At 45.0% G+C, this 13286-nt stretch overlaps 1 protein-coding gene across 6 annotated transcripts in view; it reads right to left on the bottom strand.

Moving 5' to 3' along the window:
* IDE (insulin degrading enzyme) overlaps positions 1 to 13286 on the bottom strand; it is a 3524264-nt gene that overhangs the window by 766735 nt on the left and 2744243 nt on the right. For all 6 annotated transcript variants that reach the window (XM_044056694.1, XM_044056696.1, XM_044056693.1 and 3 more), the window contains one exon: positions 12121 to 12241. In XM_044056694.1, the coding sequence (XP_043912629.1) occupies positions 12121 to 12241 (121 nt within the window). The remainder of the gene's footprint in view (positions 1 to 12120; positions 12242 to 13286) is intronic.

Here is a 13286-nt window from a genome sequence, read left to right as displayed (position 1 = left end):
CCTCCAAGGGAAACAACTGGAGGGCTTGAGCAGGCTCTCCTGATGGTCGGATGATGGAGGATAGACCCACATGCAGCGGGGGTACGAGAGGATCCGACGCCCGAACCGGGGACGTGGAGGTCCTCGACAGTACCCTCTCCACCACCTCAAAAGCCAAAGGAGAGCTACTCTCGCCAGGCTCCGAGAGCAATCTCCTCAGCTCCAAGGTAGGGATCGGGGTCGGAGCCGATGCAGCCGGAGCCAAGAGAGAGGTGTGCTCCGAACCCAACGGAGCCGAAGACACAACAGCTCCCCCGGATCCGATGCTCAGCCCTCGGCCCCGAGAGCTCGGATCCGACAGACTCGAAGGCACAGTCGGCGTCAAAGCGACCGGAGTTATCGGCGCCGACGAATCCCCGGTTCTGAAGGGGCCCGGATCCGATAACTCCGAGACCCGAAAACGGGTCGGAGAAGGAGTAATCGGAGCAAACATGGGGGCCGCGCTCCCCCCCAGAGGGGGGGGAGGCAAAAGCACCCCCATCGGCATCTGGGTCTGGATGAATCGGCGCATCATCCGATCCATATCCACTTCAGTGAGGCTTCTGGTTGATCTTGAAGAAGTTGTCGAGGCGGGCCGGGAGGGCCGCCTCGACGACCTCGAGGGAGACCGATCCTCCTCCTCCAGCTCCGGAGAAAAACGAGGCGAACGGAGCCGAGAGGGGGAGGATCCGGAGACCCTCGAGGGAGACCTAGCCAGTTTAGACGGCGGGGCTGAGGGTTGAGTCTCAGCCCACCTTTTGTGGGACTTATGTCCCTTGTCCTTATGCCTTTTCTCCACCGTAGTGGAGGTACCTGAATCCCCCGAACTCGCAACCAAAGAGGGAGGTTGAGTCGGGGGCAGAGAAGGCACGAGGGCTGCCAAGACAGCCTGTGCCTGAGAGGGAGAGGAAGAAGAAGCCGATTCCTGAGGCAACAAGCCCACCAGGATCAGCTTGTCCTTCCTGTCCATGACAGCTCGGGGATTAAAGGCTGCGCAGATTGTGCAGGCCGATGACAAGTGGGCCGCCCCCAAGCATAAAACGCGCTGAGTGTGGTCATCCGCCGGCGAAAGCTTATGGCCACACTCAGTACATTTCGAGAACACCACCTTAGGCCCTTCAGCCATAACACCACTCACACCAAGAACACACCCAAACACTAAGAGGGGGGAGGGTGAAAGGCGGGAACTACCAGAAACTAGTTAGAAAGGGAAAACAAAGATATCTAACTAAACTACACTATAGCTAACTAACCCCAGGAACTACACACTCTCAACTAGAAAAATATATATTTTTTTTGACAGAAAAAAGAAAAAGGTTCAATCTCGCCAAAAGCCAACGAGCTCTTCAAAAGTAGCTGCTTCAGCCGCGGCAAAAAACGATCTGGGGTAATGTAGCACATAGCACGGGATTATGGGTAGGGGGAGGAGCTAGGAGCTCAGATTTTGTAGCTTGGAAAGCTGCCGGCTCGGATCCGAGATCGGATCCGATACCCACAGGTTGCAGAGCAAATGAAGTAACTACTTCAGATCTATAAGTTACACTCTTTATAAATATGACATTCAATTAACAAACAATGAAACATTCAAGCAGTAAAAACAATTAACCATTTAATCTTTTTTAACATACACTCTTCTGCTTTTCAAAAAAACACTTGATATTCACTGAATCCTGGACTTTTGTCTGATCTCAACTTTACTTGCCAGGAAGCTTCTCTTTGTTCCAAAAATAATTTTAAATCACCTCCCCTTAAGTCTAAATGCCCTTGTTCTATAACCGAAAATAAAAATTTGTTAAAGTTGGGGCAACTCAAGGTGCATTTGTACAAAGCACTTTTTGTATCTCTCTTCCTAATGTAATACTGGCGTTCCTTGATACGTTCCAACAGCCTACTAGTAGTCATTCCAATATAGAAGGCTGGACACCCTGAACACACACTAATTATACAAAACACCCTTGCTGTGACAGTTAAATCTTTCTTTCAATGTAATAGTATATTCTGGATTGTTTAACATAAAAAAGGCCCCTCCAAAATATAGCGGCAAATATTGCACTGTCCACATTTAAACATTCCTTTCATTTTTGTTAGATGGAATATTACCTAATATTTTATTATCTTTTTGTAACAAGTTCTTTAAATTATAACTGTTCTTATAAACAAACCTTGGGTTATGACCTATCGCTTGATACAACCTCCTTGTTGACTTGTGAGACCTTCCAGTTGTTATTTATAATTGATATAATAGTACTACCTACTGTCATGTCTAGGGTGCAGGTCAAACTTCTATCTTCATCTTGATTTCTGCTATCATCTCTTCGCAAAATACTTTTCTTTAGATTTAAGGGGAGGTGATTTAAAATTATTTTTGTAACAAAGAAAACCTTCCTAGCAAATAAAGCTGAGATCAGATATAAGTCCAGGACTCAATGACGCAGTGAATATTAATTTTAAAAAGCAGAAGAGTGTATGTTAAGAAAGTTTAAATGGTTAATTGTTTTTGCTACTTAATTGTTTCATTGTTTTATTGATTGTTAATTGAATGCAGTATTTATAAAAGGTGTAACTTATAGTGAATTTGTTTTCTGATGAAGTCTTTTGATGAAAGCGGGTAATAAACAGTGTGGACACGAAAGCCTTTGTGATGATATCCTCAGGATCCTGTTCAGCTCAGGCCACTGATCCCTGCTAGTCCCAGAGGCATCATTAAGTGAAGTCCTAATCCAAAGTGCTACCTGTGAGCTATGGACAAAATAATCCAAAGGATTACTCCTCAGAGTGAAGCAAGTCAGAGGAATGCTCTGCCTAAATGACTTGGAATAGGTGACGCCTACTGTATGGACACAACTCTTCCTGGTGGCTGCTAGAGGTGCACTTATCCTAGGTCACTTATTAACTAAAGTAGAAGAAGCTTGGAGCAAATCTAAGCTCTTGCTAGCTGAGGGCGAGGAAACCACATGCAGGGACTAGGAAGCAATGTTGAGGATGTGGCCATCATCTGGTTTCCATTTCTCCAACTTCCCGATAGTGCGCTAGCAAAGGCCTGGATATTTGTCAGGGAAACTCCTGTTGGAAATGTGCTTGACACTTTCCAATAAATCTACTCTCTAGGTAACAAGACAGACCAAGAACCTCTGTCTCCAATGTCACTGGGTGGCCAGTATGGCTTAATAGCACTTATGGTGGTGCGTTATGTCATGTTTTTTTCCCATTCAAAAAGGAAAGGTTGGTGAAGGTCCTGGCTTGAATAGTGTTAACCATACAAATACTCAGATGGCTTCAGTTAGTTATTCATCAGATGATGGAACTCTTCCATGACAAACGCCAGAACTGACATTAGAACTAGAACAGTAGTAGTGGTGAGCTCAGAAGTAAGGATTGCTTTCTTTGGCACTGTGTGGGATATCATGGCATGTGCAGTAACTGAGACCTGGTTCATGGCTCCAGAGAGCACCCCTGCAATACCAGGCTATAACTCTTATCACACTTTTCGGCCACCAAACCAAGACCGAAACACTAAAGGTGGAGGAGTGTCCATATTCACCAAGGATATTCACACCGCCAGGCTAGTTGCCCAACACAATGCATCTGAAATTCTCCAGGTGTAACTAAAACTGGGGTAAGACTACAATCCAAATGGTAGCTTGCTACAGATCCCCCACCATTCCCCAAGATTCTCACTACATCTTTCTAAACATACTGGAAAATATTAAGATACAACCAAACACCTTAATACTGGGTTATTTCAACTACCCTGCCATTAACTGGGAAAACTATTGGGGTACCAACACCTTTTCCCAGCGATTCTTAGAATTCATAAATTCCAACTCCCTGGACCAACTAATCCATTGTCCCACCAAGGGCTCCAATATCCTAGACCTGGTCATTACCAACATGGGAGATAGATGCTCCACACCAGTGGTCACCCCCTCATTGGTCAAGTCTGACCATAAGCTAATCACCCTTCAACCACATCCCCACCCCCCAGTAAGGAAACCTCCGTAGAAAACTTCTCTAAAGCCAACTTCATGCTACTCAAGTCAGAAGTGACAAACTTCATGACACCCATGCAGATGGGAGCTGAAAGTTCGACTACTGAATCCTACACTAAGGCACTGTATGAGCACATCCACTCGTGCATGAACCGTGCCATCCCAAATAGAACCAAGACGCTCTCCTCCAAAAAAAGAAAGCCAATCTGGTAGTTCCCTGCCATAAACAAACTATACAACAGAAAGAAGAAACTGCTGCAAAAAAAGAGGAAAAAATCACAGGATGCAAAAAATTCCGTTACCAGCCTCAGTAAGAAGCTGAGATCCCTCATAAAATCCTCCAAAGCTAGTTACGAAAATAAAATTGCCAAAGATTCCAAAGACAACCACAAAGCATTCTAAAGTTATGTCAAGAATCTAAATGCCAATGCTCAAATATGCTCTGAGCTACAACAGAATGGCATTAAATATACTGACCCCAAGGATATTGCCAATATCCTGGCAGATCGATTTAGTGACTTCATCCCCCTCTCACCCCCCCAAAGGGCCCATCTCAATACCAAAAGATTGCCAAATTCCGGTAATTACAGCTACACAGATAGAAACTGCACTCTCCAAAACTAAGAATACAGCATCCATGGGACCAGATGACACTCTGGGCTGTGTACTACATGAACTACAAAATTAACTGGCACCTCACCTAAGTGTCATGTTTAATCATTGCCTCATCTCAGGCTACGTGCCCACTGAGTGGCGCAGAGCTACAGTTGTCCCACTCCACAAGGGGGGCTCCATCTTGGATCCCGGGAAAGTACAGTTTTGTACCTACCATAAATGTAGATGTTCGAGTGCTAATACAGCTGCAGTAATTACAGATGGGTTTTCTGCCATCAGGCGGTCCCTCGATCGGCCGAATTCCAAAGTCTAGGTCCGGCGTCGGTTGTTGTCGCTTTCTTTCCTGACGTCAGTGCGACAGGGGTATTTAAGACACAGCCGACGCCATATTCTTCAGTCTTTCTTGCCCCAGATGTCAGGTGCCCCCAGAAGGAAGGCAATAAATAAATTATATATATATATATATATATATATATATATATATATATAGTCAAGCAATGCAATATAATCAAAAAACAGTAGTTGCAAGCAAATACACCATAGAAGGATGACCCAATCAGGTTGTATGAGGAGGTGTTAGCCACTAGGCCTTTACCAAGAGGGGAAGGAGGGAGGGAAACCTGTACTGCAGCTGTATTAGCACTCTAACATCTACATTTATGGTAGGTACAAAACTGTACTATGTTCATCGTGCATACAGCTGCAGTAATCACAGATGGGTAGAATCCCAAAGCTACGCACAGAGTGGTAGGCACTAGGTGGAACTGGGATGAGCCAGAATGTCCTGCAACACAGCAGTGGCAAAGCCTGCTCTAGTTTTGGAATATAAAGGCAGGTGGTAGTGTTTTGTGAAGGTATGCACAGAACTCCAAGTGGCTGCCTCCAAAATGTCCTTGGTAGGAACTCCTCTGAGGAAGGCTGTAGAGGTAGCTGTGGCCCTGGTGGAGTGGGATCTGATGCCTGTAGGGACAGATTTTCCATGATAGGAGTAACAAAACCGTATGCAGTGGCCTATCCATTTTGAAATTGTCTGTTTGGTAACTGACTTCCCTTGAGCTCCTACAGCATAGGACACAAAAAGTTGTTCTGATTTCCTGAAAGGCTTTGTTCTGTCCAAATAATAACGTAGCTGTCTATGGATGTCTAAGGAGTGTAGCAGCCTTTCCCCTTTGTTTTGAGGATTGGGGTAAAAGGTAGGTAAGTGTATGGCTTGATTTAAAGCTACCCTGGATACCACTTTAGGCATAAATGACGGGTTGGTACGAAGGGAAACCCTGTCCTGATGGAAGATGAGAAAGGGCTGCACAGCCATGAAGGCTTGTAGTTCCGAAACCCTACGAGCTGAGGTAATGGCCAGAAGGAAGGCTGTTTACCAGGACAAATATTGCAAATCTGTTGAGCAGCTGGTTCAAAGGGAGGCAATGTTAATTTTTCTAGAATGAAATTAGGATCCCAGGCTGGTATTGGTTGTTTTCTTGGTGGTCTTATGTTCTTAGCCCCTCTGAGGAACTGTCTTAAGAGTGGGTGAGAGAATAAGGGTGGATTCAGTGTTGAATTCTGCAGAAATGGCTGAGGCATGGATTTTTATGGAGGAAAAAGAAAGTCCACTGTTCAGCAGCTCAGCTAGATACTGTAATACCTGAGGCAAATTCAGTTTTCTAGGGTCCTGGCCTTTTTTCTCATTCCAAGAGCAAAACCGTTTCCATTTTGCGGAGTAAGCCTTTCTAGTAGATGGCCTTCTGACCTCCAAAATGACATCCTGCACCTCTTTGGGGAGTAGGTTCTGTTGTGGTGTTAAGGAATTTTCCATGCAGCAAGATTGAGTGTTTTCAGCTGACTGTGAAGAGTTTTGTAGCTGTGCTGAGTCAGCAGAAGAGGCGTTAGAGGTAGGGACCAGGGAGGAGTATGTGTTAGGCTCCTCAGGAGTGGGTACCAGTGTTGTCTTGGCCAGTCTGGAGCAATCACTATCATCTTCGGTCTGTCTGCTCTTGCTTTCAAGAGTACCTTGGGCAGAAGAGGTAGAGGTGGGAAGGCGTAAACTGTCCATGCTGTCCAACTGAATGAAAGGGCGTCCACTCTCCAGGCCTTTGGATGAAAGGTCCTTGAACAGAACTTTTCCAATTGATGATTCCTGTGGGAGGCGAAGAGATCTATGTCTGGCCTCCCCCACGCTTGGATTATGTTTGTAAACACTTGAGGATGCAACTTCCATTCGTGTGGATCTGTCATATTTCTGCTTAGGTTGTCTGCCACCGTGTTTTCCAAACCTGGCAAGTACTGTGCCTGAAGTTCGATTTGCCATTCCAGAGCCAAGTTCCAAAGTGTCATGGCTAGTCTGCACAGGGGGTACGAATGTGATCCTCCTTGTTTGTTTATGTACCACATTACTGTGGTGTTGTCTGTTCTTATCAATAGTTGTCCTGGATGCAGGAGGTCCTTGAAAGCTGTAATTGCATTTATCACTGCTAGCATTTCTTTCTGATTGATGCGAAGGTGCTTTTCCTTTTGGGACCAATTGCCCTGAATGCACCTGTCTGTCATGTGCGCCCCCCAGGCGTAATCTGAGGCATCTGTTGTGATGACTTGATTTGCTTGAGGCTTGCAGAATGGGAGACCTGTGTTTGTTTGACATGCTTGGGCCCACCATAGAAATTCCTTTTGTAAACATGGAATTATTGGTATTATTTTTTCCAAACTGTGGCTGTGTTGAGACCATAGGTTTGTTAGGTACCAGTGAAGTTTCCTCATATGCAACTTTGCACATGGGATTAAAAGAATGCAAGATGCCATGAAGCCCAGAGCCTGCAGGATTTTCCTTGCAGTAAGCCTGGTACAATTTGCTAGTATTTTGAAGTACTGAGTTAGTTGCCCTTGTTTTTCTGGCGTAAGATAGGCCATCTGGGTGTTTGTGTCCAAGTTGGCACCCAGGAAAATTATTTTCTGAGATGGTGTTAGCCTGGATTTCTCTTTGTTGACTGTGTATCCCAGGGAATTCAGTAACCGTGTTACATAAGCCAGATGTTCCAGAAGTATGTGCTTGCTGTCCGCTTGGATCAGGCAGTCGTCCAAATAAGGGTAAATTTGTATCCCTTGAAGTCTGCAGTAGGCAATTACTGATGCCAGGCATTTCGTGAATACTCTGGGCGCAGTAGATAAGCCAAAGGGCAATGCAGAGAATTGATAGTGAATTGAACCTGCAAGAAATCTGAGGTATCTTCTGCAGCTTTGTCTGATTGGGACATGCAGGTATGCCTCCTTGAGGTCCAATGTTACCAGCCAAAACTCCTTGCCCAGCATGGGAAGAAGCTGCTGTAATGTGAGCATCTTGAATTTTGGTACGAGTAAGAATGTGTTTAGGATGGATAAGTCCAAAATGGGTCTCCAGTCAGTTCCTTTTCTTGGTACCAGAAATAGCCTGGAATAAAAACCTTGACCTTGTTCGTGAGTAGGTACCTCTTGAATAGATTTCATGTCTGAGCTTTGAAATTTGTAGTTGTGCCTCTGCCCTTTGATTGTGTGGCAGGTTTGGCATGCCTCTCATTTTTGGAAGAGTGTGAAAATGAAATCTGTAGCCTCTGTTTATAACGTCCAGGATCCATTTGTCTGTTGTGACAATATGCCAATTTCTTGTAAATAATGCCAGCTTTCCTCCCAAGGGTGCTGCCAGCTGAGACTTGCTTGGCATGGAAAGGAGGAAGTCATTGGGTTTGTTTCCTGTATTGTTGTGCACTGTCTTCACCACCTCTTGGTGCTGGAGTTTGCCATTGCCTGCCTCTATATGATCCTTGTGATTGTCCTCTGCCTCGTGCAACTGTATCTACCTCTTTGGGGCTTGTCCGTAGCTGGAAAGGACCAGTTTTTTGTAGGCCAATTTCTGCTAAAACGTGGTGGTTGAACCTGTAGAAAAGCTTTGACAGTTTGCATAGATTTGGCTTTTTCTTCCATTTTCCGTAGTATCTCCTCAGCATTAGTACCAAATAGCACATCCTTTTGTAAAGGAGCATCTAGTAGTTTAGCTTTCACATGATCAGGCAAGATTTGTTCCCTAAGCCAGGCATGTCTACGAATGACTGATCCTGTAACAGCAGCTCTACTGGAGGCCTCTAGGGCATCATAGCCACATTGTAAGGTGTGTTTACCCACTTGTTCTGCACTATGCATCATATCCTGCAACTCCTTCAAATCTGGTTGTTTAGGTTGAGACATTTTATTTCTTAATTGTGATAACAGAAACTGCTGATATTTAAGCATATGAAACTGACAATTTAAGGCCCTCATGGCTAGGGTGGCCGAGGTATATACCTTTTCCTCCCACCTTTCTATGGATCTTGACTCTCTTTCAGAAGGTAGTGGATTCTTAGCAGTAGAGGCCTTCATTCCCTTGGGGCCTTGAGAAATGGTTTCAGGGTCAGCATTATGGCTTTTGTAAAGGAAATGGTGTGAGTTAGGAACTCTTTAGTACCTATCAGGCTTGACTGGGGCAGGAGGCAGGGAATCCGGATTAAGACAAGCCTCTGCATAAACATCAAGTATATCCAAGACAGGAGGTATCGCCAGAGGTCTGTGTTGAGGTAACAAAAGAAATTCCCTAAGTCTTTTCTTGGAATCAGAGAAGTCTTGGCCTTCCCAATGGAAGTGTTCCCTCAAGGTGTGCAAGGTTTCCCCAAAATAAAAATCCTCTGGAGGAGATACAGAAGGAATGGACTGCTCTGCATCAGAGTCTTCAAAAGGAGAGAAAGAGTGTTCCTCTACATCAGAATGTTCTGAAAAAATGGAGCCCTGATCAGAAGAGGGAGAATCTTCCTCCACTCTGGGTCTCTTGTCTGGAGGGGGTTGGGAACCCCTGATAAGAGTAATCAAATCCTCAGCCATTTTAAGCATCTGCTTTTTAGGCATGGGGCCTGGAGATGGGCCCTGTGCAACAGGCCTCTTGGGATGCCTGGCTGATTTGGACTTAGAAAAGGCCTTAATGGAAAAGGAAGATGAGGGTCTAAAGACACCATGGGTGGAAGTGGACCTGTCCACATTAGGAGGCTCAACGCTCACAGTGGCTTCGGTGGCTGTAGTCTGGGTATGGGCCGAGGTACCTGCGGTCTCAGTTACAGAAGACACCGCCAAAGAAGTGTCGTCGGTAGTCAGGGACTGCCTAGGCGTCTCGCTGAGAACCGGACCACGTGTAGCCGGTTTTGGCGTGGTGTCGGTGGAGACCGCGGACCTCGCGATTCGGTCCTTGTCCTTGCGTTTTTTGGACAAAATGGTAGTCGGGGTCTCCGACGACATTTTATAATCAAAGGCTTTACCAAAAAGGTGTTGGGCGAACTCCGCCCGACGCTTAGTGCGTTTATTGAAAGTAGCGCAAAAGCGACAGCCCGAGACGTCGTGGTCTGGGCCTAAACAAGGTATGCAGAGGGAATGGAAATCCTTATGCGGTATTTGCTTCCCACAAGAAATACAATTGTTAACTTTTTCTGACATCGGTCTGAGGCAAGAAAAGTTTCCCCAACGGGGTACTTAGCTTTAAAGAAGACTTCGGTTTCCAATTTTTCGTAAATTCAGGAGCTGGCCGACCGGCACTTGCGAACTGCTTCTGCTTCGGGCACCGCGCGGCAAAAAAGACTGAAGAATATGGCGTCGGCTGTGTCTTATATACCCCTGTCACACTGATGTCAGGAAAGAAAGCGACAACAACCGACGCCGGACCTAGACTTTGGAATTCGGCCGACCGAGGGACCGCCTGACGGCAGAGAACCCATCTGTGATTACTGCAGCTGTATGCACGATGAATATCTACCGTTCCATCAGTCTGACGAGCCTGATCTGCAAGGGCATGGAAAGCATTATCATGGAGCTTATAAACAAAGACATTGGCAACCTTCAAACACTGGACCTCACCCAGTTTGGGTTCGTGAAGGGCCAATCTTGTCTCCTGAACCTGAATGATTTCTTCGAATCAGTCTCCAGAGCTGTGGACGAGGGTAAGGCAGTCCACACTACCTATCTGGACCTCACCAAGGCCTTCGACACCATCCCCCATTCTGGAACCATAGATAAACTTACTAAGCTGGGCATAAATCCCTACATCACTCAATGGGTTACCAACTGGCTTACTGACAGAATCCAGACTGTAAAAGTAGCCAACTCCAAATCCAGCTCCTGACAAGTGAAAGACGTCAGGGTTCAGTGCTGGGATCGCTCATGTTTGGCATCTACTTCTCTGAAGTAGAGGCCAACACTAAGGGACTCTGGCTAACAAAGTTTGCAGATGACTGCAAACTGGGAGCCATTATTGAATCCCCAAATGACGTGGATATTCTACAACAGGGCCTTAAAGAAACAGATGCTTGGTGCCAGAGCCATGGGCTCAAGCTTAATGCCAAGAAATGTATAGTTATCCCCTTCGGGGAAAAAACATGCACCCATGAATTACCACATAGGTGGCAGTACACTAAACATCGAAAGTGCGATGAGAGACTTAGGGATACAGGTGGACTGTGGTTTCACTTTCGATAACCACATCACCACAATAGTCAGGAAATCCTTCTACTTTCGATAACCACATCGCCACAACAGTCAGGAAATCCTTCTATGTGGTAGACCATCACTAAGGGCTTTTCATCCACTGTACTCATCCCTCATTAGACCCATTATAGAGTACAATGCTCCATTTGGTATGTACCTCACAAGACATATGCAACAGCTGGAAAGGCCGCAGAAATACCTCACTAAAGGAATCACAGGCCTAAATCAGATGCCCTATGCTAACCGTCTAAAAAAATTCCAGCTATACTCTGTGGCATATCATCTACTCAGAGGTGATCTCTGCTTAACATACAAGGCCATGTCAAACCCTGAGCTGTTGGACATGCTCCACTTAAAGAAATCCCAATCCCTCAGAGCCACACACTCTAGGGATCTAGACCTTGTCATCACAATGAACAAAACATGCTGGAGGGATAGGTTCCAAACCCAGAGACTCCCCATACTTTGGAACAGACTGCCCATACATGTCAAGCAGAGTGCCTTCCTTGGCCCTCTTCAAAGGGAACCTTGACGATTGGATGGGAGATTGGAAATTCACACTGGGAATCACGTCAGTCACCCGGCTAGACAGAGGTTCAGGGAAGTAAATACTGTGGGAAGAAATATCCAGGGAATTGTTATGGCTAGGCTTGTACAGGCCCTAGGGCCGATAGCCTAGTACCAACCTATGTGCTGGTATGGGGTACTCTTGCCCCAGGCATGTTAGCTTTGGAGATCAGAAATGCTTAAATGGTAGGAAAGGAAGCAAGGATAAACCCAGTTAACGAGTTACCAAGAGAATCCTGGATACTAGATTTGTGGATCCCCAATTTGTGGACCTTGTGTCTATTTTCCCATTATTTGTAATAAGACCATCTTCAACAAATGTTACTATATTACACATTAAAAATAGGCTAAAAAATAATTCAATATACCACAGATTAAGCAAGTATAGCACTATTATAAATAAAAGTCTCACCATCAAGAGCATCCTTCAGTTCATCCTTGGTCCATGCCACTTCTGTCATTAGTAGTCGAAGGTAATACATAGCATGCTGGTGAGGTTGCTCTGCTCGAAAGTTATTCAAGGAACGCATATACTAATTCAAGGAAAAAGTATAATTGAGTAACAAAGAATATTACAGTTGTCATTCAGAAAGCTCTAACAAACATTACAAAAATGCAAATCCAGAGCTAAATAAAACCAGAAACACAAAAAAGCTCCAGAGATGCCTAGGACAAAGCAACACGCAGTTTATCCTAAAAGCCAAAACCTTGGGTTTGTTGTCAGGTGGTTTAATTACTTAAGCGCTCAGGAACCAGGACTTCATCAGAACCACAAATATTTTGTCAATACATACAAAAGAAAAGCAGGTCGCATGATCACATTTCATTAAAAATTTCAAAAAACTTCATTTACTTATGACATAAAAACACAAAATGAATCGAAATATATGATAACAAGCAATTCTTAAACATTAAAAGTTGGCAATAAAAAGTGATGTACTCACCATAACGTTCCATCTGAGTAGTTGTACTTCATTTTTCTGCAACCTGTGGGTATACGGATCCGAATCGTATCAGAGCCGGCAACTTTTTTTCTAGCATCTGCTCCAAGCTCCTCCCCTTAGCCATAATGCCCTACCATCTCCTATCTTCCCTCAGATCGTGTTTGCTGCAACTACAATATGTATGCAACTCAACCCAATAAACCAAACCTGAAAACGGGATAGAGTCCGGGGGACAGAGGGAGGGAATGTTGCAGAAAAATGAAGTATAACTACTCAGATGGAACATTATGGTGAGTACATAACTTCTTTATCTGAAATAGTTAACTTTATTTTATCTGCAACCTGTGGGACAGAGTCCCCAGCTACTCCGATCCTGGGAGGCCCTTATGGAAGGATATTCCTGAGCACCGCAGAGCCAAAGGATGCTCTACCCTTCGAAATCAGATCTAGTTTGTAATGGGAAATGAAGGTATGTGAATTGGCCCATGTCGCTGCTGCACAAATATCGTCCAAAGGTACCCTGGACCAAAAAGCAGCAGAAGTCGCCATGGACCTGGTAGAGTGAACCTTAACTATACCAGGAGGAGATAAACCTTTTGTTTTGTAGGCATGTGAAATGCAAAGAGTGATCCAT

This window comes from Protopterus annectens, chromosome 14.part0 (assembly GCF_019279795.1).
Source record: "Protopterus annectens isolate FY-2018-M chromosome 14.part0, PAN1.0, whole genome shotgun sequence".
NCBI classification, from domain to species: Eukaryota; Metazoa; Chordata; order Ceratodontiformes; family Protopteridae; genus Protopterus; species Protopterus annectens.
The sequence above is the reverse complement of the archived record's forward strand: the minus strand, read 5'-3'. Positions and strand labels throughout refer to the sequence as shown.